Source organism: Gopherus evgoodei, chromosome 4 (genome assembly GCF_007399415.2).
Source record: "Gopherus evgoodei ecotype Sinaloan lineage chromosome 4, rGopEvg1_v1.p, whole genome shotgun sequence".
In the NCBI taxonomy this organism is placed as follows: Eukaryota; Metazoa; Chordata; order Testudines; family Testudinidae; genus Gopherus; species Gopherus evgoodei.
Genome location: NC_044325.1, coordinates 127,076,168 through 127,103,519, shown reverse-complemented (window position 1 = coordinate 127,103,519; position 27,352 = coordinate 127,076,168). Strand labels below are relative to the sequence as shown.

The following is a 27,352-nucleotide window of genomic DNA, read 5'->3' as shown; positions in this document are numbered from 1 at the left end:
GTTCAGCCTCCTAGACGGATGAGCACAGCAGTAAAGATCTGAGCAGAGCTGTGTTACTGCCCCCGCCCCAAAGGTCCTGTGGAGAGTAGAGCATGTCCCAGGCTGGATGTTACGATGCTATGGAGCCAGCCGTCAAACAGGCCAATCTGGCAGTGGCCCGAGGCTAATGCAGGAGTAGTAGCCTCAATACCTTCCTCCAATAACTTTGCAGCCCTCTGGGGAACTCAAACGCGATAGCTATTGCAGAATAGCACCCCTCTATTCTGTTCCTGAATAGAGTGCTCATGCGGGGAGTGACTATGCGATAGCATGGCCTAGTGAGCAGAGCACTGCATCTCAGTAGGCCTGGTTTCTAGTCCCAGCTTGGCCACTGGCCAGCTGGGTGACCTTGAGCAAATCACTTCTTCAAGCTGTAAAATGGGGATAATGATCCTGCCTTCTTTGCAACCTACAGGTGAAAAGGTTTGGATAAGAGGTAGGGCTGAGGATGAATATTTTATCTGTGGTATTTCCCAGGTAGAGAAGCCTTTAGGGAGTTGAGACTCTAGAATTAACATCCTGATGAGCACAATTTTACCAGCATGTCTCTGGTCTTATTTCTAATGGCCTGAAATGATTCGCTAAGCCAGTCACTCATTCAGTACAGTGGTACCAACCAAGCCTATTGTAACTTTGAGGACTCTGTTCCTGCATTGTATTCCAGCCGTGGGAGGGGATCAGCCCTGAGGGCAGGGGGACAGACTCTTAGAGAGGCATGGTGCTGGGAGAGATGCTAGTCCATGCTCCTGGGCAGTGTCCACTTGGAGCTAAGCACTGCATAATTGGGAAGCTGCTTCAGTGCATCCCACCAGCTTTACTGAACGTGCTATTATTATTACTTATCTGTATTACCATGGTCCTTGGGAGAGGACCCATTGTGCTAGATACTGTACGAATACAGATTAGCACACACCGGGAAGTACAAGAAAACAACGAGACAGTATTGGTCAGCATGATGGGCAGTGATCTGCGCATGTTGGTCTGAGCATTGTCAGGTTTTCATAGGCATCGCAGCAAAGGAGAGTTTTGAAGAGGGATCTGACTGGGGACGATGAGGCAGAAGTGGAGATGTTTTACGGGGAGCGTGTCCCAAACACAAGGGGCAGTCTGGGAGAAAGCACAGAGGTGCCTGTTTGAAAATATAACATGTGGGTGGTGGAAGCTGGCCCGAGGGGCCAATTACAGGTGAGCCTCAACAGCTTGATAGCGAATGAGGGATGAGAGGTCAGGTGGGGATTGACCGTGAAAGGCCTTGGCAGTGAAGACAAGCAGCTTAAGTTTGATGCGATAGAGAAGGGGGAGCCAGAGGAGGGATGCAAAGAGAGGAGGTCAGCAATGGTCTAGGAAAATTATCTTTGCACAACAATACTGTATATTCTTATGTGCAAGAGGTGGGCTCTTTCTGTTGGCAATCTGTATATACATCTGTAGCTCTCTTTAATGTAGCCTTTCCATAACACTTGGAACTCCATAGCAAAGAGAGGCCAGAAGCCAGAGCCTCAGACTGCAAAAGTCACTTAATTGCAAGGAAAATCTCTATTAACTGGCAGCAGAATAGGGTCAATGGCACACCAGTTAGCAGCTCTGATCCCATTCCCCACCCCAGCTAAGCGAGGTCCTCAGCATAACAAATACAGTAGTACACTTTCCTGCCTTCTGCTGTGGAGATTCAAGAAAGAAGCAGAATGTTTTGGGTGATGCCTACAACAGATGGAGTCAGGTTCTTGCTGGTTTGATGGCTGAAGGGGTAAGAAAATTGGGGTGAGAATAAACTGTTAAACAGGCCAAGGGAGTGGGGCAAGGTGGGAGGGCAGCAGCTGGCAGTCTGTGCTGTTTGTTACCTGTGGAGACTCTGTATGAGTCATGTATTTGATTCTAAATGAAGAAGGATCGCTGGAGATTGTGACAGTTGGCGTGTCAGGTGGAGGCACGGAGAGAACAACACAAGGAGACAACCTCCGCTGCCTGGCAGCTCTTGACAAAGTCCAGGAGAAGAGTGAGGAGTGAAGGCTTTTCGTGCTCATGGTGGGCCTTGGGTCTCTGTAATGGCTACAGGATCAGCCATAGAGTCCCACCAACTGTTGGATAACTGGAGAGAAACCCAGAGCAGGGACTTTTGGGAGCTAAGCTCATCCTCGGGGTAACACCCTGGGATGAATGTGGAACTTAGTGTATCACCACCGGTGCTCTACCAGCTGTAGGTAGCTGTTGTTGTGGTGGGGATGGTGTAGGAACTGAGGCCACTGGCTGTGCCCTGGTGGGGGACACTAAGAACTTCGGGCCAGATCCTTAAAGCTATTTAGGTGCCTAACTCCCATGGAAACCAATTGGGTTTTAGTACTTCATGATCTCAGGGTAATCCCCTCGCTCCATCCTTTCCTTCACCAGTGATCTCCACGGTGCCACCAATGGGTGGCTGCAAAGAGGCCAATGAATGGTCCAGCCTTCGGTTGGGTTTCCCTGCTGGCAGGTGGACCTAGTCCTTGGTGCTGGGGACTCTGTCGTGTCTCAGATCCTCCACTCAGCTCCCAACTTATGGCTGCAATTTTTCTTCCTTCACAACGTAACACGTGACTAAGCTCCTCCTACTCCCTGTCGATGACCATAATATACATCTTGGATGCCACTCCTGAGGTTTTCACGATCCACTCTATGGCTGGTACTGGCTCCAGATGTCTTTCTTGCTCATCTCTATCGACTGGGTTTTTTTATTTTAAAATCTACTCTTGAATTCTTCCGTCCTGTCCTGCAGCAAACATTATTCTTTTGGTTTTATGGTACCCAGAAGCGTGCTGGTGTAGGCAACCCTGCTTTGAGCCTAGAACATGCATCGAACCCGGGACTCTGAGTGGCAGAAGCATGAACCTCCACTAGAGCTGAAGGAGTAAGTCCCTTGGCTGGCACTTGTGGATGTGTTAACTTCATGTGTGGTATAGCCACTAGGGGCGACAATGACTTATCTTTTCCTATCAGCCCTGCTCTACACTGGTGGGGGATCAACCTAAGAGAGGCAATATCAGCTACTCTATTAACGTAGCTGAAGTTGGCATATCTTAGGTTGACTTACCTGGTTGTGAGGACGGCGGCGAGTCGACCGCTGACGCTCCCCCGTCGGCTCCGCTTCTGCCTCTCGCTCGCTGGAGTTCTGGAGTCGATGGGAAGTGCGTTTGGGGATCAATTTATCCTCATATAGACAAGACACGATAAATCGATCCCCGATAGATCAGTCGGCGGGTAGTGAAGTTCTGCCCTCAGTGGTTTCACTAAGCCAATGTTATAGGATTCTGGCATTTTAATTAACAAGGGGAAATCACATCTTAGTCTTTGACACTCTCATACCAGGGTTCGTGTACTTACAGAAGGAAGGGGTAAAGGAGTGGGGAATGTTCCCATTTCAACACAAACCTAAGGAAGGATGAAGCTACATTTTTGTTTTTCTGGAAATGTTTCTACTTTGTTCCTTGGGTGTGGTGGTGGTGGGCGGGGGGAACCTGAGTGTCTTACCTGAATAACTCAGGGTCTGAAGTCCTTGTACTGGCTTTGGAGCAACCCTTCTCCAGAAAATGTCCTGGAAATAGCTGGCACAAGGTGATATCTGGTGTGTTCCAAAGGCAGAATAATGTGTTTTCCCCAAGTGTCTGTGTGAGCCCTGGGGACACACAGGTAGAGGGCAGGATCTAGTGATGCCATAGAGACTGAGGTCATCTCAACCTCCCCTTCTGCTGGTGGTAGGATTTTAACAGGAGGTTCCCCCAGAATTCCCTCCATCACATTACTGTGCTGGGCGCTTTACAGAACAAACAGAAAAATGGTCACGGCAATAAGTATTTGAAATCATACTCCGGGCCCTACAATAGGATCTAGGCAAGCAGAACTCAAGTTGGGGAGATCTAGATCCTCATAGGTATTTAGGTGCCCAACTCCCATTGATTTCAGTGGGAGGTAGTGCTTAAATACCATTGAGGATCTGCACCTAGGACTCTGCAAAGGCTTAAAAGAAGAGAGGAAGGATGGTCTGGGGTGGGAACTGGGGGATCCAGGGTCAGTTCTCTGCTTTCCCAGACCTTGGGCAAGTCATTTGGACTCTGTGCTACAGTTCTGCATCTGGAACAAACCTCACAGGGGTGCTGGGAGGTTAAAGAGGTAAGTCCTTTAGATTAAGGTCAGCTATGTGGGTCCTTTGTGGGGATCAGGGCCTAACTGTAACTGTGACCTGATGAGTGGTGTTAGCAAGGAGAAAGGCTGGGGAGGGAGGAGGGTTACAACAATAAGCTCCTGGGGTGACTCAGTTTAGGTCGGTGCCAACCTTTCTCCTCAAGGGATGTCACCTCAGACTGACTCAAAAACAGCAGCTGCAGGAAGGTGTTGGGGAGATATGGCAATTCCAGCTGTATTTCCTGTTAAAACTGCCCCCCTCTCTTCTTAGCAGCGTGCAGGACTCACACAGCTACAGATGTTTCTTGTTTTGAGGCAGCTGCTTAAATGGTCTCTTTACATATTACGCAGTGCTGTTGTAGCTGGCTGGGACCCAGAATATTGGAGAGACAAGGTGGGTGAGGTAATAGCTTTTATGGGGCCAATTTCTGCTGGTAAGAGAGACAAGCTTTCGAAGAGCTCTGTGTAGCTGGGAAACTTGTCTCTCTCATCAACAGGAATTGGCCCGATAAAACATTAGCGCACACACATTCTCTCTCTTTGTATTGGCAGGGCTAGGTGCAACACAGACCGCCTGCACTGCAGTCGCTGTCTCTTGTCTGAATTTATCAGCATTCCCAGTTACCTGTTGCAAATGCACCTCAGCTCTGCCCTGCAGCAGACGCTGCTATCCCAGTTCTGGGCTCCCTGTATGTTGCTTTGCTGGCTACCCTGCTCCCCACGCACAGCTCTGTCAATGCCCCTCTGTCCCAACCCCCTGCTATCCTAGCCCCAGGCTCCCCGCCCAGCTCTGCTGGTGCCCCTCAATCCCAGCCTGCAGCCCCCTGCTAGCCTAGTCATTCTTCCTTCCACCCCACCCCAGCTCCGCAGATGTCCCTGAATCCTGACTCCAAGCCCTGCTCCCTTAGGGAGGAGTGGCTGTTTCATGGTTCTGAGTGACTCTGCACAAGGATCAGCCCCAAACCAGCAGCTGGGTTCTTTCTCCTCATGCATATCCCCTGCCTTTCCTCTCCGCTCCTCAAGATGGTGTCAGGCTGGAGAGCCCCCTTGCCCCCCCCCCTTCTTTCTCTGGCTCTGCAGAGTGCCTTGGGAGGGTGTAATGCAATTAAACCAGGAATCCAGCCATCTGGTCCTGGCTTTCATCAGGCCCTGTGGGAAGGAGGGGGATGGTCATCTGTCCCTTAAACTGAGAGCTGGGGATGGTGACGGGTGTATGGGGGCGTTGGCAGGTGGTATTGAGTCTCTTGCCTTTAAACGGGGGAAGTGGCAGAACCACTTGGCTATGGGGTGTGCATGGGTCTGGGGTGAATCTCTGTGTGGCTTAGGGGAGCAGCTGTCTTTTCAGATCCAGTGGGAGGGTCACCCACACGGGAGAGCCTGTCTGAGGGGAGTCGCTGTCCCTTTAAAGCAGGAAGAGCTAGGCTGAGGGGCTCCAGGCGAAGCCAATAGGGGTACATGATGGGGGGACAGTTTGTGCGTGCGCCTGAGCAGGCAGCCCCCCTCTCCCCGCCAGCAATCGGTTAATACCTTCGCTGTGTGTCTGGAACCAGATGTGAGATTAGCTCTGCTGCTAATCAGGAATGTAGATGGCTAAACAAACCTTTCCCAGTATGCAGGGAACACCCCTCTCTGGGACCTTGCCTGCTGAGCCTCCAAAGACCCCTCCTCTGGGCTGGGAACCCTCCCTCTCTGCAGCATCCTTGCCCCAGCATCTCTCACTTTCTTGGCGGCAACTGAGCAGGGTTTGTTTGAAACCTCTTGGCAGTTGTAGGGAGCGCAGAGCTCTAGGGCTGCAGGATGTGGGAGAGAGAAGGAGCCTCTTACTTCTAGGTCACTGGCTCCTATCTAGCCCCAGGCTGAGAGTGACTAGAAACTGCTAGAATCTGAGACATTCCAGCTGGAAAATGCCCTTCCTGCCATATTTTAGCTGGCTGCATCCACTGGGCCCTTCTCGACCTTTCCTAGCGCTTGGCTCAGTCTAATTTTAGATGTCCCAAGAGTCAGGGCTCCAATTGTTCCCCTTAGGAATCAATTTCACAGCCCCCCATCAGAGATGCTCTCTGACGTTCATCTCCAATGTTCTTTTTCTTGCTTTCATCCCCTTAGACCTAGTTATGGTCCCATGAGTAGGGATTCCTCTCTTTCACTGGCATTTACATCCTTCAGATGTTTACAGCCTGTCCCTCATCACCGTGCCTTGCACATCTCCTAGTCAAGCTGTATGTAACACCACACCCTTCTGTGTGTGGGGGGGGGGGGGGAGGGGGTGCATCAGCTGAGGGGATTGAACCTGGGTCCTCTGGATCTTCACACATGTGCCTCTGGTGTCTGAGCCAAAAGACTCACCTTAGTTAGCCAAGGCTGTAGCAGAGTTGGTGCGGGTAACATGTACGTATTCGTCTCTCAATCTTCCCTTGTTCAGGGGGCTGGAGGTGCGGTGCGACATCTGTAAAGTGAAGATACAAGGGGGTTGTGCAAGGCTCAGGTACTACAGTGATAGAGCTAGGTTGCTACTGCTGCAACTCTCAAGGATTAATACTGTGGCTCCTTCTGTGGATGGCCTGGTCAGATATCCTTGACCGCTGACTGATGGCTGCTAAGGATCCCATCTTTGTGCCATCCTTGCAGGCCACTTTGGTTATACAGATGACTGGGACAAATGGAGGGGAGTTGTCATCCTGCTGTGGTGGACTGTGAAGTCTCAAGTCCTGTGCTCTGGCTGTGGTGGAGGCTCAGAAAGCTTTCTTCACTGACCCCACCCCTTCCCCCAGGCCCCAGCCAGTGGTTGACATCCAGGTAAATCTGAATCACCTCCTTTTGGATCTGGAGTCAACAGCAGCTACTGCCCTCTGGTGCAAGGAAATGCTCTGAGTGGATGGATCTGTGGAAGCGCAGCCACATCAGGAGACAAGCATAACGTTTGGTTGAATTCCAGCCAGTTTTCCTTCCTGAGGCTCTGGCAGAGTGGCAGCCTATGACGTGTGAGAAGGACCCGTCTCTGTTGCATGCAGCAAAAACAAGTGGGGATCTACTGGAGTCATTAATAGTACGGATCATCTGTGCCTCTGTGGAAGAGAACATGGAGACATATTTCCATAAACAGGGAGCAAGGCTGTTGTTTAGTAAAACACCTTTACCATCTTAGGGTTTTTTTTTTTTTTTTTTTTTTTAATGAGAGTATGGGGAGAAGGGACTATTGAGAAGAATTGCCAGAATTGCTATGGTAATGTGGTGGAGGGTTCAGATTGCTTTGTAGCCTCTTGGTCTGGTTTGTTGGCCTAGAGACACTCAGAGACAAGCACAGATTTCCCTGATTGGTCCCTTGACAATGGACAGAAGTGAGGCATTCATAGAACTGGAAGGGACCGCGAGAGGTCATCTAGTCCAGTCCTCTGCACTCATGGCAGAACTAAGTATTACAGGCCTGCACAACATGCGGCCCGCAGAGACTCACTGTGTGGCCCGTGGCGGGATTCAAAAGGCTTTGAGCTGCCCGCAGTGGCAGGGAGCTCAGAGCTCTTTAAATCTCAGCCACAGCCAGGATTCAAAAGGCTCTGCGCTGCCTGCAGCGGCAGGGAGCCCAGAGCTCTCTAAATCCCAGTCGCGACTGGGATTCATAGGACTCTGGGCTGCCCGCAGCAGCGGGGAGCTCTTAAAATCTCAGCCGTTTCCGGGATTCAAAAGGCTCTGGGCTGCCTGCAGCGGCAGGGAGCCCAGAGTCCTTTAAATCCCAGCCGCAGCCGCGATTCAAAGGGCTCTGAGCTGCCCGCAGCCGCAGGGAGCTCAGAGCTCTTTAAATCTCAGCCGCGGCAGAGATTCAAAAGGCTCTGGGCTGCCCGTACTGGCGTGGAGCCCAGAGCCCTTTAATTCTCAGCCGCGGCCGGGATTCGTAGGGCTCTGGGCTGCCCACAGCGGCGGGGAGCTCAGAGCTCTTTAAATCTCAGCCGCAGCTGGGATTCAAAGGGCTCTGGGCTGCCGTAGAGATCCCAGAGCCCTTTAAATTTCAGCCGCCAGGGCCGGCTTTAGGCCCATTCAACCAATTCCCCTGAATCAGCCCGCCCCTAAGAGGCCCACAGTACGGTGTACCAGCAAAAGCCAGTGCGCTGTAGCGGGGTGGCCCAGCTTCCCCAGGGGGCAATTTAAAAGGCCTGTGGCTCTCAGACCCTTTAAATTGCTGCCAGAGCACCACTGCTGGAGCCCTGGAGTAGGGCTGTGGGGCTCTGGGGGCTATTTAAAAAGTCCAGGGGTCCCGTCGCTTCTACCGCCCTGGCCCTTTAAATAGCCCCTGGAGCCCCACCACTTCCCCAGGGCTCCTGCAGCTATTTACAGGGCTGGGGCAGTGGAAGCAGGGGAGCCCCAGGCCCTTTAAATAGCTCCTGAGCCACGGGTTGCTACTGCTACCCTGGTGGGGAAGGCAGGAGGAGGGGGCACTCACCATACAGGAGGGGCTGTATCCCCTGTACCTGCACCAGTTGCCCGCAGCCAACCCCTGCCGTACCTCCTGCCCTGCCTGCACCATTTCCTGTCTGCAGCCAGCCCTGCACCCGCTGCCCACAGCCAGCCTGTCTCCAGCCAGCCCCTCACCCCCTGCCTTGCCTTCAGCCCTGCACCAACCCCTGTCTCCAGCCAGCCCTGCACCCCCTTCCCTGGCTCCAGCCAACCCTTGCCACACCCCCTGCCTGAAGCCAGCCAGTCCTGCACTCCTTTGTCTCCAGCCCTGCCAACCCATGCCGCACCCCCCGTGGCCCTGCCTGAAGCCAGCCAGCCCATCCCACACGCCGTCTCCAGCCTGCCCCACACCCCTTGCCCAGCCTGCAGCCAGACCCTACCTCCAGCCACCTCCCCCCACCTCCAGCCAGCCCCACTGATGCCCTGTAGTTCCCAGGGAAGTAACCCTGCACATCTGCTTCAATGAGGTGGGCAGGGAGCAGCTGGGACCCACACGTGCACCCTAGCACACCCTCAGGGAGTGGCAGAGCTCATTTCTAGTTCAAACACATCTTTTTAAAAAAGAACTTTAGGTAGGGTTAACATACATCTGTACTTTCCCGGACATGTTAGACTTTTTGGGTCTTAAATCGCCATCCAGGAGGAAAATACAGACGTATGGTAACCCTGTTGGTACAAAAAATACATACTGTGGCAGAACTTTTTATAGGGAACTGGTTGCTAAGAAATGAAAGGCTTTTTTTTTACATTTTTTTTTTCTTTCAGTCATCCCTGCCAGGGCCCCGCCGAAAATGTTTGAATTGGGCCCCGCACTTCCTAAAGCCGGCCCTGCCAGCTGCGGATGGGATTCAAAAGCTCTGGGCTCCCCACAGAGATTCTCGGCCATGGCTGAGATTTAAAGGGCTCAGGGCTCCCCGCCGCCACAGGCAGCCCAGAGCCCTTTGAATCATGGCGGTGGCTCCAGCAGATGCGCTGGGGCTAGGATTTAATGGGCTCAGGCTCCCCTCAGCAGCAGGAGCTCTGGGCCCTTTAAAGCCCTGCCCCAGCTCCACAAAGCTCTGGGTTCCTGCAGACGCCAGAGCCCCAGGCCCTTTAATTTGACCCTCAGGGCTCCCAGCCAGCTCTTCAGCTGGGAGCCCCTGGTTAATTTAAAATCAAGTATCACCTCCCCACCCCCAACCTTCCTTTTTGGCCCACAGCTGTTTTGGTGGGGCGGCACTGGGAAAGGAGTGTTTGTTTCTGCAGGGCTGGGCGGTGCTGGGGCGGAGTGTTTCCACGGGGCCGGAGAGTTTCAGCCCTCAGCTGTTTTCTCTGGAGTAGTGTGGCCCTCGCCGCTTTATGAGTTGTGCAGGCCTGAAGTATTATCTAGACCATCCCTGATGGGTTTGTCTAACTGTCTTTTAAAAATTTCCAATGAGTGAGATTCTACAACCTCCCTAGGCAATTTTTTCTAGTGCTTAACCACACTGACAGTTGGGAATTTTTTTCCTAATGTCCAACCCAAACCTCCCCTGCTGCAATTTAAGCCCTTTGCTTCTTGTCCTGTCCTCAGAAGATTATCAAGAACAATTTTTCTCCCTCCTCCTTGACGCAACCTTTTAGGTACTTGAAAACCGTTATGTCTTCGTAGGTCATGTTTTCTAGATCTTTATACATTTTTATTGCTCTTCTCTGGACTTTCTCCAATTTGTCCACTACTTTCCTGAAGTGTGGCACCCAGAACTAGACACAATATTCCAGCTGAGGCTGTATTAGCACGGAGTAGAGCGGAAGAATTACTTTTTGTGTTTTGCTTACAACACTCCTGCTAATATATCCCAGAATGATGTTTGCTTTTTTTGCAACAGGGTTACATTGTTGACTCATATTTAGCTTGTGATCCGCTATGACCCCCAGATCCATTTCTGCAGTACTCCTTCCTAGGCAGTCATTTCCCATTTTATGTGTGTGTAACTGATTGTTCCTTCCTAAGTGGAGTACTTTGCATTTGTCCTTATTGAATTTCATCCTATTTACTTCAGACCATTTCTCCAGTTTGTCCAGATCATTTTGAATTTTAATCCTAGCCTCCAAAGCACTTGCAACCCCTCCCAGCTTGGTATCATCCACATAGAGTGTACTCCCTCTGCCATTATCTAAATCATTGATGAAAATATTGAACAGAACCAGACCCAGAACTTATCCCTGCAGGACTCCACTTGATATGTCCTTCCAGCTTGACCGAACCACTGAATTACTTTCTGGGAATGTTTTTTCAACCAGTTATGCACCCACATTATAGTAGCTCCATCTAGGTTGTATTTCCCTAGTTTCATGTTGATTCCTGTGGAGCTGTCTGCTTCCTTGATGCCATTGACCACGAAGGGGTCTTCCCTCCCACACAGACTGCAGCCAGCATTGGTGGAGTTGTTTTGATGGCTCTGTTTCTTCCTCTTGGGGAGATCTTGGAGGGTGATACTAAGACTCCCTCGTGTGGTTCCTCTTGCTCGACACATTGAGAGAGGCTGCTAGGAAGAAGTACTACATTTCTTAGGTTGCTGTGCTGTCATTGTGCTGATGACTCTCCTCTGCATCTCAGCAGACTCAAATCATGTTGGCTCTAACTTCCCGGTTCCTGGCTGAGATGGCTAACGCTTAGTCTGGGCAAGATGAAAGTGAAGCTTGTTGCTGGTGAAAGGAACCATCTAGAGAACTGCACTGTTCTGCAAGTGAGATCCACATCTTATGGAGTCTCAGGTGGCAGGAGTACCTTCAACCTCTGCATTTGGCTAGGATTCTGCAAAGTGTCCTCTCTGATGTGGAGCTCCCTGCAGTCAGTGATGCCTTGGGAACCTCTGTCTGATCACTGCACTGAGCACAACCTGGGGCTGTCTTTGGAGGCCGTATGTGAGCTTCAGCTAGGGCAGAAGGCAGCTGCTCATTTAATGAGCAATGCAGATGGTACAGGGTGTATCCCCTGCCCCGTGTAGAAGATGCTAGCTTTTTTTTTTGACTTGCCTCCAGGTGCAATTCAAGGGGTTGACTTTCATCTCCAACCCTGTATGCTGTGGATCCTGGGTGAGTGAGAGAGCTCCTCTGCTGATGCATTGTGTCAGCAGCTGAGATCAGAGGGCTGTTTCTGCTGATGGTACCTAGATATGCATGTAAAGGGTACTTGAGGCAGGTCCTGGGGTGGGATGGGTTATCCCATCATGCATTGCCCCACATCAGGCATTGGTGCATGTTGCGTAGCTGTTTACACTAGTGCACAGTGGGTGTAATAGGCCAATGGATCTGAATGGAAGAGCCAGATTCTGTCCTCACTAACATCAGAGTGAGTTTGGAATAACTGCATTGATTTCATTGGCGTTACCCTGGATTTTCCCTGGTGGAAATGTAATTGGAAGCCGCATGGCCAGCTGTGGAAGCAGCAGGACATAGGAAAGCCAGACCTTTTCAGCAGAGGATTTTTGACACTGGATATTTGCTTACCCAAAACAGCCTGAGTTTGTTGACCTTCAGAGAGTATCATAAGGCCAGTGTGCTTGGATAGGGGTCAGGGCAGTCAGAGGACAGGGAACAGTGGGGGTTGGATGGGTGGTGGGTTCTGAGGGGGGCAGTCGGGGGGTGGAAAATGATAGGGGGCGGAGGCCAGGCTGTTTGGGGGGCACAGCCTTCCCTACCCGGTCCTCCATACAATTTCACACACCGATGTGGCCCTTGGGCCAAAAAGTTTGCTCTCCCCTGATTTAACTGAAGCTGTGGTGATGTCAAGTGCTGCTGCGTCATTGCTGTGGGCTGGGAGTGAACAGCGTCTTAACTATAAAATAATCCTATTTCTGCTCTGATTGGGAGGGGTGCGTGGTGAGGGCCACTCCCCCCCAGGTGAAATTTAAAATAGGGGCCAGACCCCTCCACTATGAACTCTGCCTTTTTACTGGCTACCCACAATAAGTCTCCTACTTCCCCCACTCTCTCTTTACCTTCTCACCCCAAATTCCTGGTGCCTCTTCACCATGTCCTCATTAGCAGCAGCAACAGTTTCCACAAAGCTTCTGGACTCCTGGGTTCCCAAGTGTGGCTGGGGCTGCTGGGCTTGGATTCGGATCGCAGTCCCACCAGGGTAAATCAGGAGCAACTCCAATGAAGTCAGTGCAATACTCTAGATTACCCCCATGTGCCTGGCACTGAGTCACCTTCTGATGGCTGGTATTTTTAGTAGCCCTGTATGAGATGAGTTGGTCTTTTTCCCCCATCTTGTCCCTAGAGGGCAAAGTACCAAACTCGTGCCCTCCACTGGAACTAGCTGGCCCCCTTGTCATCGGTCTCAGCAGAGATCCCACAAAGTGATAGGCTGTGGAGGCTGAGCTGTCCACTTCCCCTAAGCAGGTCCCTCTAGATCTGGGCTGAGGCACGCTGGTGTTGAATGGTGTGGGGAAAGTCTGCAGGGCTACAGCTCGTGATGCGCCAGTTGTGGGGAGGAACCAAAGATGGCTGTCTCAGGGGATCAGTCTGGAACCCAGCCCCATTACAGATGTTACTGAAAAGCCCCCTGATGTTTGAGTACCTATAGTGGTCGCCGCAGGAGGAAGAGAGAGAAGCATCTCCAGGAAGGATGATCCTTCACTTTAGATTAGTTTGGTGGATCTCAATCTTTTCCAGGGCAGGACCCACTCTCCTCATTGTTCTGAGTGAGGTTGAGTCCCGGAGTCACATGCCTGGCTTCCCAACGGTGCTGCACTGGCATGGAGGCTCCAGGGAGTAAGAAGTGCAAATTGGGGCACTGGTGAGATGGCCTTTTGCACCCCGGGGGTAGGCTGTGAGGGGTTCCTCCTCTGTGCTGGGAAGCCTGGTGTGGGCGTGCCGGCTCTGGGAAGGTCCCCTAACCCTCTCACTGGCCTTGCCCTCCCTTACAGAAGCAGGACCAGGATGACGATGCTGACGATGTGGAGATTGCCATCGAGAACACGGGGTTCATGGACGAGTTCTTCTCTGAGGTGAGGAGGAGGCATGGCCCTGGGACAGGCCTTTGTCTCGTTTACGTTGTCCGTGTGTCCCTTCTCTGGGGGAAGGGAGCAAGGTGGGCTGGCGGATCTCCTTTTCCTGGGGAGCTCTTGGGGCTAGAGATCCCCTCTCCTTTAGTGAACAGCTGTGGTTCAGTGGATGGGGCACAGATCTGAATGCTTCTCCCAGATTGGCCACTGGCTAGCTTGGTGACCTTGGGCAAATCCTGTCCCCTCTCTGTACTTCAGTTTCCCCTCCCACCCTTTGTCTGTTTTGCCTCTTTAGACTGAGACACGTTTTTGGGCAGGGACTGTCTTTAAATGTCTGTACAGCCCCTAGCAGCCTACGGCCTTGATCACAGTTCAGTGCTACTGTAATACTGCTAATAGCGATCTCTTGCGGTTTAGATTGAAGAAACCCGACAAAATATTGAGAAAATTGCAGAGAATGTGGAGGGGGCAAAAAAGCTGTACAGTATCATCCTGTCCGCCCCCATCCCTGAGCAAAGTAAGTCTGAGCCTCCTCCTGGGCCTGAACAAGAGTGAACAGGTCACCTGCCTGGGATGGGTCAGTCCAGCTGGGGGGCAGGGGGTGGATCTGCTGGAGGGGGGGAGGGAGAGTGGGCAGCAGGTGCTCTCTCGGTAACCTTACTGGCCAGGGTCCACAACTACTGCTGACTGGGTTTCGTTGCTTGTGCTTTTGCAGAGACAAAAGATGACCTGGAGCAGCTCACGGCAGAGATCAAGAAAATAGCCAACAGCGTCCGAAACAAGCTTAAGAGTAAGAGAGTGATCCCCACCCCCCTGGGCTGGCTGATTTTGGAGCCCTTCCTAGGGCCGACTGTCCCCTGTCAATGCTCATCCATTGTTCATGTTTCCTCCTCCTCAGGACTGCCCTTTCCTCCCTGCACCTCACAGGGACTGCTTCTTGGAAATGACCCTTCCTTGCCAGGAGCTTTTCTCCCCCTAGTGGGGCACTGGCTGGATGCTGGGACCTTTGGATCTTAATGCACAGGTCTCTACTGCTTGCATTAAAAGATCCACCCCGTTAGTCCAGCCTGTAGCAGGCTAATCAACTTCTGTGGCTCAGACACCACTAGCGGGGACAGAATGCCATGCAGAGTGGGCCTGGCTGCATCTGGTGCCTCCTAGTGTCTGGATAGGAAGGAGGTGCAGAAGGCCGAACCCACTGACTTGGCTATGGAGGGGTGGGGGGCAGTAAGGGATTGAGCCCCTTTCTTAAGGGAAGAAGAGAACTCAAAGTTCGTAGGGTAGGGAAGCTGAGACGTGAGACTGCAGCTGGTCCAGCCTCCCCATTATTTCACTCCACTTGTCCGTGTCCCCAGGCATGGAGCGGAGCATCGAGCAGGATGAGGTCCAGTCGTCAGCAGATCTGCGGATACGGAAATCCCAGGTGAGCAGAGCACTTCCTCATTCCCACACTGCAATCCCTGTTTCAACCTGCCCCCAGCCAGAATGGGTCCCAGAGGGAGCGGACTGCACCCATAGAAAGCCCGGGTGGGGAGGGAACAAAGGTAGCGTCAGAGATGGCAGACTGTACCTCAGTCCTGTGTGGGGAGATGATACATTACAGAGAACAAAAAGAGCAGTACATGGATCTTTGGCTTCATCTGAGGATCTCTGAGTGGTGGGCTCCTCGGTCCAACAGACGAAGGCAGAACTCGATCCAATGTCTGGAAGTTGATTTTGTGCAAATTTAGACCAGAAATAAGAGACAAATTCTGTATTAGGAGGTAATTAACCATTAGAATGACTTTATCTAGGGCTGAGGTGAATTCTTCAGCCCTACACTTCTAGGAGTCTGTTGTTCAAAGTCAAGACCAGATGTTCTTCCAGACAGTCTGCTCTAGCTCACCCAGAAGTTCTGGGTTTCATGGAGGATTCATCAGCTGAAATTTTCTGGCGTGTTATACAGGTTGAACTAGATAATTCCTTCAGACCTTAAGTGCTATAAAAGCACTATCCAGAGCATTATTATCCCTTTCATACAGATGGGTAAACTGAGGCACAGACAGGTGACAGCATTTCCCCAACGCTGCAGTGGGCGCTCCTGTCAGAACCATCCAGGCTGTGTTTGGGGAAAGGGGAGGATGATGAGGAGAGAGGGTATGGAGAGAGCTCCCCAAGCAGATGGGGGCAGATGGCTATTGCAGCTGGAGAGATAGTGCCCATGAACCCACATTACCACAAAATAGATCATACAGTGAACTGCTCGTCTCCTCCTTTCCCTCCCCCCAGCATTCTGTTCTCTCCCGGAAGTTTGTCGATGTGATGACCAAGTACAACGAGGCACAAGTTGACTTCCGGGAACGGAGCAAAGGGCGGATCCAGCGGCAGCTCGAGATTAGTATGTACCCTTCCCACTCAGGGGACATGACCCACAGGCAGCATGTGGCCAGGGTTTGACCCTCCTCCCCAGACCAAGGGGTGGTTGGATTAATTGCCCACAAGAATGGAAACTACCCCACTCCAGTTTGTGTGCTTGGGTTACTGCAGAAACCGTAAATAGGGCCCTAGCAAATTCACGGCTGTGAAACGCATGTCATGAACCGTGAAATCTGATCTTTTGTGTACTTTTTCCTATACTATACAGTGTTTCTCAGACTGGGGATCGGACCCAAAAGGGGGTTGCAAGACTGTTGGGGGAGGGGGTCACAGTATTGCCACCCTTACTTCTGTGCTGCCTTCAGAGCTGGACTGCCAGAGAGTGGCAGCTGGGCTACCAGCTCTGAAGGCAGCACTGTAGCAGTGCAGAAGTAAGGGTGCGTGTTCCCGTGTGCGTGTGCGCGCGTGTGCAGGGGAGTTGGTTAGTTTTTGTGGAGGGGGTGTCATCTTGGGCTTTATATTTTGCTGTTTTTAAATACATATGTTTTGTTATAACACTGAAATTTAAGATTTAAATATCTGACACCGAGAAATTCAAGATTTTAAAAAATGCTGTGACTGTGAAATTTACAAAAATGGATTGTGAATTTGGGAGAGCCTTAACCATAATCCTCCCCATGATCTCCTCCCACCTAGGGTGTCTCAGTGCCCCCTGCTGGGAAGTGTGGTCTGGGCATTTGTGGGATTCCTCCCTATCCCCCAGCTGTGTCTCTGCTGAATGTGAGGGAGATTTAGAATCTGGGCTTGGAAGGCATGCCTCAGTTTGGAGGCCAGAGGGGTTCGCACACACCTGTTCCTGAGAGCAGCCAAAGTGAATCTTTTGCACCCCCCGCCCCCCCGCCAAGCCCTGCTGTTTCTGCCATTCATGCCCAGGGATTTGGTCTGATCTCTCCTCTCTTTCTCTTGTGATAAAGCTGGGAAGAATACGACAGATGAGGAGCTGGAGGAGATGCTAGAGAGTGGAAACCCCTCAATATTCACATCTGGGGTGAGGATGCAGTGGGGACTGGGAGGAGATCGGGGAATGGAGGTGCATAAAGAGGAGGGACCTTGGAGCATATGATGGTATAATAGTACCTAACTCTTACACAGCGCCTTCATCAGTAGATCTCAAAGACTTATATAATGGGAAATCTAGGGGGAGACACTGGGATGAGGGGTGAGCAGTGGGAATTTGGGGGTATGGGCAGTGAGTGTGGGTGTCAGGATATGGGTGGTGGGGAGCAGGGTGACTCTGAGCAGTGGGAATGGCAGGGTGTTAACTCACAGCTCCTTAGCATTATCTGGGCTTGTGCGGGATAGTAACCGACTCTGCCCGGCTCTGTTCCAGATCATGGATTCACAGATCTCGAAGCAGGCGCTGAGTGAGATTGAGGGGCGGCACAGGGACATTGTGCAACTTGAGAGCAGCATCAAGGAGCTTCACGACATGTTCGTGGACATTGCCATGCTGGTGGAAAACCAGGTAACTGGGCAGAACAACCAATGAGGGGGTGGGGTGCTCTGGAGGGATAAGGACTGAGTGACTGAGCAACTGGGACAGGAAGGGGTAACCTAGCAACCAGGGTCAGGGAACAGAATAACCAAGCAACCAGGGGCAGGGAACCGGGTAACCAAGCAACTAGAGGGTGGGGCTCTAAAGGGATAAGGGTAGGCTAACCAAGCAACCAGGGGCAGGGAACAGGGTAACTGAGCAACCAGCATGAAGGTGACATCTGTATAACAGGAGGGGAAAGTGGGGTAAACCTTGGTAACTGAGTAACCATGGGAGGAGACAGCATGACCGCCATATAACCTGGGAGCAGGAAAACAAAGGATTGTACAAGAAAGGCAGGGTGAAAACCATGTAATCAAGCAATGCAGGGATGGGGGAAATGGAGGGACTGAGCAGCCAAACTGGGAATTAGAATGGGTAACTAAGGAACTGAACACCGGTGCCTTCTAGCAGCCAGGGATTTTCTGATGGTGGTACCTCGGATGCGGGAGCTGGGTGGGAGTGAGTTTGCGATCTTGGTGACATGGCTGATGTCATGGATACCCAGAGGTCTATTGTCCTGTCCCAGTGCTCAGTGCCTGGCTTTCCTCGGACTCCACAGAGCTCCTGCAGCCAGGGCCCAATCCCTGCTCTGTGCGTCCCTGGGGGAAAGCCCCCATTTCACTCTCCTGATGCCCCTGCATTGTGGAGTGCAGCCACCTCTCTCACAGACACTGATGCCTCAGTGTCTATCTCTCTGAGGTCCCCTTTCTCTTTTCTACCCTCAATGCAATGCCGAGGAGGCGGCGTGTGAGTCGGGGAACGGTGAGTATGCCCCTTTCCTGTCATCAGACCCAGGGAGAGGTGATGGATTGACCCTGAAGCCCTACAACCCATTATCAACCCCTCTGTGCCCAGGAGAAGGGCGGGGACAGTGGGAATGACTGCCTTGCTCACCTGAACAGAGTGGGAGATCTTCAAGAGCAGGGCTGGGATCTCGTGATGGGAGGAGCATGTGCATGGTGGGAGGTGCTGCTGGGGTCTCATAGATGGGCTGCATTGTATCTTCACTGCACAGTTAACCCTGGTGACTGGCATCCGGGTCTAAGCCCCTGCACGAGCATCCCCACTGCAAAGCCTTACCCAGTTAGTGTGTCCCCACTGTGTCCATACTCATCTCTTGTGTGCTTGGAGACACCTGTGGGCCTTCATGCTGGGACGCTCTAGGATTCTTTCCCAGTCATTTGCGGGAGATCTTGTTTGTCCTTCATGGGGCATTGTGGGAAGGGCATTGGAGGACTATCAGCACACGAGTAACTTTTTTTTTCCTGGCAGTCTCGCTGCCCAGTTGGGTAGTTTGCAGCCCAAATTAAACCAGAGCTGGGCTCTAACATACCTCCCCCAGCTGAGTCAGCTAGCCCAGGCTTAACACCCCTCCAAACCTGAGTCTGGGAGTTTTGTTCATGGCTGGTAGGAGGGGTTGGGCTAAACCTGGGTGACAGCCCAGGCTAACTGTGCAGTGTAGACATACCGTGCATGACTCTGAGGCACCCCTGGTCACTGGGTGTTTTAGATGTTTGAGTTTCCTCTCTTCCTGCTCCCCTGACAGGGTGGGGTCCTAGATAACATAGAGCTGAACATGATGCATGCGGTAGACCACATAGAGAGAGCGCGCGATGAGACCAAAAAGGCTCTGGTATACAAGAAAAAGGCACACAAGGTGAGTCCCCCAAGCCCCAATTTGTGCCCAGGCTGCCTCGCTGGCTCTCTTTTGCTCTCTTCTGCTCCCTGCCACTTCCGCCGCTCTCTGCTGCTCCCGCCATCTTTCTCTTCCTCTGCAAGGGAGCCATGATCGACCGCATAGAGACCAACATGGACCAGTCGGTGGGCTTTGTGGAACGGGCCGTGGCTGACACCAAAAAGGCTGTGAAATACCAGAGCGAGGCCAGAAGGGTGAGAACAACAAATCACAACCCCATCCAGTCTCCACATCCTGCCAATCAATGGTCCCGTCTCACCCTTCTCAGATGCTATCCAATCTTGAATAATCCCACCAACCAAAACCCCACCCCATCTAGTCTTCCATACCACCAATCATAGTCCCCCATCTAACCTCCTCTCACCAGTCAAAGCCCCTATCTCACCCTTCTCAGAACCATCCAATAATGACCCATCCCACAAACCAAAGCCCCAGCCCATCACCTCAACACCACCAATCACAGCTCGCTGTCCAGTCCCCATGCATATCAATCAAAGGTTCCCATCTCACTCTTCTGTCACCCATCCAACCATGACCCATCCCATCAACCAAAGCCCCACTGATTCCAGCCCCCACCCACCAATCAAAGTCCTTTTCCCATTCCACCCCCTCAGACCCTCCCATCCACCTCCCAAAATCTTCTCAGTCTCCTCCAGTCATCCTCTTCCATCCCACCCCTCTCTGATCTCGCTGGTCTCCATCCCGCCACCTCATCCCTGTTCCAGCCCCCTCCCTGTTGGGAAAGGACCAATGGCTCTCAAAGATATTATGATTTCCAGGGGAGTAAGCCACCTGAATACTTTTTTGAGCACCTGGGCCAATGAGTCTGACTGGCAAAGGTCCAGAGCAAATCCAGGGGCCCTGGTGACCCCTTGGTTTCTCAGTAATATTTCCCCATCCCTTGCTCCAGCTTCCTGTGCTCTTCTTTCACAGCCTCCTCCTCCCTCACTTGTCCCCCACAGCCCGGACACTGAGTCCCTCCATGTATGACGTGCCATGCTGCATCCCTCTCCGAGGTAACTGCTTGGGCTGTCTCCCTGCTTCACTTTGCTAGCTCCGGGCTCCTCTCTGGCCCTTCCTTCTTTTCTGTACGTCTTGATAAATGTGGTTATGACCCAGAGCTCCTGCACTCTTCCCTAAAGTGCCTTTGGGGGTGGGGGGAGGCTGGGAACTTCCCTGCAGCCCACACCTCTACACTATTACCTATAGCACTCCCTGCTGGCAGGAGTCAATGCTGGAGTAACTTGAGCTCCCCCTTCAGTGCCCCCTGCTGGGAGAGCCTGGGACTGGAGTAGCAGGGAGCTCACCCCCACAGCCAGCACTCCTGCCTGGCTATCTACAGCACTCCATGCTAGGAGAGGCTGGTAGTACCTCTCTGCTCACCATTCCCAATAGTACCCCCAATTGAGGGAGGCTAGGACTGGAGTAGCTGTGTGCTCCCAGTGCCTTTGTGCCATTCCCTGCAGCATCTCTTGCTGGAGAAGGCTGGGACAGGATTAAATTAAAAAGGGAGAAAAATTTAAGAAGCCTAGAAATGCAGGTGGTCTGATTTTTGTCTGAAAGATTCTGGTGGGGAATATTTTTGAGGTGTTTAAAAATTGCTATGCTACTGTAAAGGGATGGCTGAAATCAGTGCTCTGCAGCTCTGAAATAGCTGTCTCTTAAAGCGACATGTGTAAGGGGAGCCATATCTGTTGTTTCTCATTTGCTGTTGCATTGCTGTTTATGGTTTATCCTTTTGTTTTTGTTTTTTTGTCCCCTCCTCCAGAAAATGATAATTATCATTGTGGTAGTGGTTGTCTTGCTCGCAATAGTAGCTCTGATTATTGGACTTTCCGTAGGGCTCAAGTAAAGCTAGCCCCCAGGGTTGCTGGCTCCAAACTGTAAGTAGTGTGGGGAATGTGGGGGTTTCCTGGGGCGCTGGCTCAGTGGGGCGACAGTCAAGCAAAGGTGGCGGAGTGACTTGAACTTATTGTTGCTTGCTTGTCCAGGACAGTTCAAAACCTCTAGGAGTTGGGTGTGTATTGGTGGGTGCCTTGGATATTGGGTAGGGTTTTGCTCCTCATACCTGGAGACCAACCCTGCCTTGGGCCAGAAATAAAATGTATTCTCACTAATGTCAGTTGGATCTATCCTGGGTGCTATATCCGCAACCTTGTCTATGCATTGGGTTCTGTGCTCTAGGTTCTTGCTACTGGCTTTGGGTTCTAGACTCTGGACACTGTGCTTTGTGTTCTGTGCTATGTGGATTCTGTGCTGTGAGCTCTTGGTTATGGTTTTGGGTTCCAGACTGGCTTCTGTGCTTTTGGTTCTGGCTTTGGGTTCTAGACTATGTGCTATACTTTGGGTTCTAACTCTGGGTTCTGGCCTGTAGATTCTTGGCTCTAGCTTTGGGTTCTGTGCTTTGCAGCTGAGCTTTGCATTCAATCGCTTACATTTTTAACTCTTGCCTCAGCACTGGGGATGTGACAGACGAGAAGGTGTTTGCCGAAGAGGGGATGATGTAAGGATCATGACTTGGAAAGCTGGGGTCAGGGAGAGCATGATTTCTCAAGGTTCTAGAGTGGGGAGGATAGTTCTGTGGATGCGGCTCAAGTGAAGGCAGCTGCTAGAGTCTGCTGCAAAGCAGGCGCCTTTGCTGTTCTTACAGGGCGCACTCACATCTCTCTGGATCTCTGCAGGCTCAGAGAGTGAAGGGTAGGCCGCCGTTCACAAAGCGATCCGAAGGGTTAATTCTGGTCTGCTCTCCATTCCTTGCCTTGGGGGGGAAGGACGGAAAAAGGCAGGCAGGACTCTTCCAAGTTCCACCCCTATGAGTCACCAAAACCAGACCCCCTCAGATTGTACAGATAATCAAAATAGGAGTGTGATGTTGCTTGGCCCCTCCTGGGCTTGACCAAGGTGCTTGGGCTGATTCGGGGAGAGGCAAATGTGACATTTCCCAAACACCACCCACCTGTGGCACCAAAATTGGAGAACTGTGCCAATCTGTGACCCTCCCCATTCTCAGATGAGCCGTGACACACACAGCTAACAAAATGGCCATTTAATTTCTGAAAGTTGTTCCAGGCTCCCTCCGCTCACTTACACTTGGGTCACGATTTAGCTGTTCTGCCTGCAAAGGAAATTGCAAGAGAATCGCTTTTTATTTTAAATGAAAGCTGAGACTCTGGGGAGCAAGGTAGTGGTTTCGGAGATGACATCATGCAACATATGGGTGTGTATGCTGGCTGTTTCTGAGCCCCACAGCGGGGTCATTGGCCCATCTGCAGAGGTCGTTTCCCCATCTCTAGCTATCTGGGCCCAGGATCTGTTAGTGTTTAGATATCCGTGATTATGCTTAATATTACCCTGCTGGCCTGCCCTCAGATGTGAATTGATTTCTGCCTTGTTCCTTCAATTTCTCCAGACACTCCTGATCTTGGTGGTGAGCTTTTTCCCTCGTGATCCTCCTCGTGTCCCACACGCCGACCTCCTGCTCCCTCTGCCTTTCCTGGACCTGCTAATCACAGCCTGCCCTCTGGGCTCTGCTGTGAATATTTCCCTTTGGGTGGAGCTTTTCCTAATAGCACTTTCTGGGAGAGCTGGCAGCCCATTCATCAGCTAGCTGACGCATCCCTCCTGGAGGATCTGAGCTTGCTTTGCCATGTCCAGGAGGTAACTGTCTCCTGCAACACTGATGCACTTGAGAGAAGCCGCCATCAAGCCTTCCTCTTCTCCCCTCCTCTCCAAGTCCACAACCACCAACCCCAGTTCCTCCTCCTGATGTCATTTCCTGTTTCGGTCAGTTTTTGTTTCCTGGCGGGATTCTCACCAATGATAGCAGAGCCTTAAAGGAATGTCCAGGACTGTGTTTCCTACCTCACTAGCCTGTCTTGTTTTCATCTTTCTTAGTGGGAATTTTTTAATTGTTTAAAATCTTTATTGAGGGAGGCCAGGGAATGTAAGAACTACCCCTCTGAATTGCTCCAGCCAGGTCAGGGAGTGAGAGATCAGGGCTTGGGAGCTCACCTGGATCGGCCGTGTGGCATATCGGACACTAACTGAGGCTGGACTCTGCAGTGCTCCCAGGACCTGCCAACCCCAAGGAGAGTGAGCAGATGGACCTGATCTTGAGTCTCCTGTGTAGCAATGCACTAAACCCATGGCACCGGAATCAGCAGCGCTCCCAAGCTTTGTTGACACCAGGATTAACAAGGGATGTAGGTCAAACCAACAGGGACAGACTTGGCAGGGTCCTCAACTTTGCCAACCACAGAATTAGGGATGGGATGTGGAAGCAAAGCACAGCAGGACATGTGGGCACTGACCTCAGTGCACTAGGTGGGATGGGTGACAAGGCAGAGACTGACACCTGGCTCTGCAGCAGAGCGCTGGGACGCATGAGCACTCTGAGCTCAGTGCAGAGTAAGAGCCCAGTGGAGCATGGGCTGCTTCTCTTATTAATCCCTTCCTGAAGGGCGGGTGCCTGTGTATGGAAGGAGTTGCCTGAAAGTCCTGTCTTGTGTGATTCCCTGTTTGCTAAGACCTGGGAGGAATCAAATCCTCTGTTTGCTTTGAAGTGTGAACCTTTGCAACTGGAGTTTCCACCTACTTGTTTGTTCTAAGCACAAAAATAATCCAGTTGGCTTCTGGAACCCAATCCAAAGCCCGGGCTCTGATACTTCCTGTGGTTGGTTTGCAGGGCTGGGGCTCTTGGAAACTTTAGGTTGGGTGACATATTTTGTTAAATAGTGATCAGTGACTCCTGGGCCAGGAATCTTAGCACCAACCTTGTCTGATCCTTGCTGGGGGCTTCTCCTTTGGTTATGGGACCAGTGGGTATAGTTGCCCACTTCTGCTGGGGATATGATTTGAGAGAGAGAGAGAGAGTGTGTGTGTTTGATGGGCTGTTTACTCAGGGCTTGTTTTCATGTATGTCGTTTTAAATGTGACTGGATCAGGAGTCCTTGTGTGTATTTATTCTTACCAGCCAGTTCCTGAATGTCTGCATTTGTCACAGAAATCAGGGTGGCCTGTTTTTACTGGTGTGATGTGGGTTTGGGTGTGATCCATCCAAGTCAGGCATGACCAACAGCTGTAGCTGTATGACAGCCATTTGATGGCCTTGGTAGGAAAGGGGGATTAGGGTCTTGGGCCGCGTTCCCAGTGAACAGATCTCTGGATCACAGAAATACACATCACACCAATCAGGCTCCCTGCTTGGAAGCCTCAGAAGAGAAGCTAAGGACTGAATCAGTGGTGATCTTCCCGGGGCAGAGGGGTGGGGGAAGCCTACCCATGTTGTGCCTGCTCTGAGGATAAACAAGGCCCAAGGGCTATACTAAATCCACTTGACAAATGTCCTCTCCCCTTGTTGAAGGATACGGGGTGACAGCACTTGTTAGTCAGAATGAGGGATTCTTGTCCGTGAAGGAAGCTAAACTCCCTGCTCTAGCAGCATCTGGCTGGTCCAGGTGCACACTTCCAGCCCCACCTTCCTTCCTGGTGTTCTAGGGGCTGCACATCTCTTAGACCTACTCAGCACTCACCAGCTTGATGCCCCATGACCCAGTCTCCTGATGTAAGACTGCACTTGGCCATTACCCCTTGGTGAACAGACGGAGCTGGGAGGAAGTTCATATTTGTCTTCTTATCTAGGTCTTGATGTCTGTGATTTTCTAGGTAGTGGGTATGGAGCATGCTGCCCGGGCAAGGTTGCCAATGCAGCCCTGAGATGCCCCTGAAACTCCCCAGAGCTCTGTAGACAGGGGAAATGTCATTGTTTCACCAAGTGAGGGTATTAGCTTGTGTGTCTTTATTTTTAACTTTGATTTATTTTTAATTTAAAAAAGTAAATAAATTTACATTTAATCATGAACAGTTCTCGCCTGTATTATGGTGTTCCCTGCATGAGCTGTCACTGCCTAAATGCAACATCCAGCTAAAGCTACCCTAGCTGTTCGTGGCTGGGAGGCAGGGGTGCTGTCTCCTTGGCCTGTATCCTTCATGGTAGAGAGAGACAGAAAGGACTTGGCTGGAATGGAATGGCAGTAATAATTCATAACTAGCTCAGATCCTTAGTAGGTCTCAAAACGAGGTTAGGCCCATTTTACAGATGAGGAAACTGAGGCACAGATAGGGGAAGACTTGCCCAGTGGCTGAACCTGGAATAGAGCCTAGGGCTCCTGAGTCCCAGTCCAGTGCTCTAGCCACTAGGTCATCCTCCTCTTAGTGTAAAAGAGACTTTATTAGCAGGGCTGCCAGACACTGACTGATGCTGTGGTTCTCTTTGGCTCACCAGCTCCCAGCCTGAGTAGTACAGCCTGTGCTGCCCAATGCACTGCACAGGGGACAAATCCTGGCCTGGTAGAGACTGCTCCATACAAACATTGGGATACACCAGTTCAGAATGCTCCTGACTGGAATCTGTTGCTCTGCTCGGCCTTAGCCCTGCCCCAATTATCCAACCCACGGCAAGAGTCAAGACTGAGTAAAGCAACAGATGGGGAAAGGGAACTGTGGTAAAAATCTGTCTGGGGATTGGTCCTGCCTTGACCAGGGGGTTGGACTAGATGACCTCCTGAGGTCCCATTCCAACCCTGATATTCTATTAATTAAACTGAAAGTCAGTAGATACAGTGACCTGCCCAACGAGGGGTTAATGATTGAAATGTTTGGAATTAAATAGCCTCAGGACAGCAGCACTGCCTTGGGGAGAGACTGGGACTTTGAGCCTCCAGCACTGCGCTGAGAACTGCTTTCACTTGACTCACTGACATTTAAAGAGACAGCTCCTCTTTCAGAATAGCAGCACTGACCAGGTTTGGCTGCAAAGGAAGGAGCTTTGTTTATAATCTCTATGCCACTTGGCTCCGCTGATGAACCTTGGGGAGGTGAAAGGGTGAGAGAACCCCACCCACCCAGGCTGGCCTGTTGTTCCAAGTTTCCAGAAGGGCCTCTCCTCTCCACTCCACTTCACCCACATGGACCAGAAAACTTGGCTGGGGTTTCTCCTCCACTGCTCTGCAGTATCCAGTGTCTCTGGTAAGATGAGATAACGGGTGTTGTGTCTTTTCCTTGGGGGTGTGACATTCTGCATGGCTGTATGTGTGGGGCAGGCTAGGTCCTATTTATTCAGCTATTCATGTGGCCCCTGTAATGATGGCATCAGAGTACATGGCTGGAGCTTGCTTTTTCTGCATGGCACGAGAGTTGAGGGGAAGGGAAATGAGCTCACTAAGCGATCACTTCCCACGAGAGCCACCAGCCCCAAGGATATAACGTTTTCTGTTTTCTGTGAAAGAAAAGCCCTACTCCCTCCCTCCACATCTCCGTCCTACTATCCATGGATCCCTTTCGTCTTCTCCAGCCCAGTGATGGACCCCCTTCCTCTGCTCTTTGACACATGGAGGATGGGTGACCCTTCCCTCTCCTCTCCCCTCACTTCCATTTATTGTTCACCGTAAGTCTGCTGCATGTACTGTGTTGTTTACATTTCTCTCTTGCCAAGCAGAAGAAGATCATGATCATGATCTGTTGTATCATCCTGGCCATCATCCTGGCTTCCACCATTGGGGGCATCTTCGCCTGAGTGCCCATCTCCTGCCGTCCACCCACCACAGGTGAGCCAGGTGTAGTGGTGTGATGGGTGAGCAGAGTGGGAGCTGGTGTTTGGTTCAGTCAGTATTTGTACTTCTGGGTTGCGTTCCCTGTGCTGTGATTGCTTTATGCCCTTATTCTGGATGGGGCGGGGGTGGGGGAAGTGCTCTAGATTGGCAGCCTGCTAGGTGTCTAGCTGCTGTATTCAGCAGTGCTGTATCTAATGCTTGAGGTATCTGACATGCCACAACTGATCAGAGGCACAGTAGGGTGCTGAGTCAGATAAGAGAGCAGCAAGGGAGCTCTCACCCCATGAGGAGAAAAAGGGAAGTTGAGGAGCGAGCAGGTAGTGCAATTCAGGAGCATCACTGCCAAGCCTGAGGGATGATCAAGGGGACAATGCCAAAAAGAACGAGGGACGATAGATTACTGGCAGAAAAGGGGACCATGAAGTAGATGGAACTGCAAGATCCCTCTGTCCTTTTTCCATTGGTGTCTCTTGCTCTG

The 27,352-nt window shown here is 51.5% G+C and overlaps 1 protein-coding gene across 9 annotated transcripts in view; it reads left to right on the top strand.

The window, feature by feature from the left end:
- Nucleotides 1-27,352, top strand: part of STX3 (syntaxin 3) — a 34,833-nt gene that overhangs the window by 6,132 nt on the left and 1,349 nt on the right. For 3 of the 9 annotated variants that reach the window (XM_030560971.1, XM_030560974.1, XM_030560973.1), the window contains exons 2-11: nt 13,539-13,619; nt 14,034-14,133; nt 14,332-14,406; nt 14,972-15,039; nt 15,885-15,993; nt 16,946-17,019; nt 17,362-17,496; nt 19,115-19,225; nt 21,106-21,147; nt 22,674-25,124. In XM_030560971.1, coding sequence (XP_030416831.1) covers nt 13,539-13,619; nt 14,034-14,133; nt 14,332-14,406; nt 14,972-15,039; nt 15,885-15,993; nt 16,946-17,019; nt 17,362-17,496; nt 19,115-19,225; nt 21,106-21,147; nt 22,674-22,871 — 993 coding nt within the window. In that variant the 3' untranslated portion in view covers nt 22,872-25,124. Of the gene's footprint in view, nt 1-13,538; nt 13,620-14,033; nt 14,134-14,331; nt 14,407-14,971; nt 15,040-15,884; nt 15,994-16,945; nt 17,020-17,361; nt 17,497-19,114; nt 19,226-19,347; nt 20,281-21,032; nt 21,148-22,673; nt 25,125-26,759; nt 26,869-27,352 lie in introns of those variants that run through there. The other 6 variants (XM_030560978.1, XM_030560977.1, XM_030560976.1 and 3 more) reach the window with 5 other exon arrangements.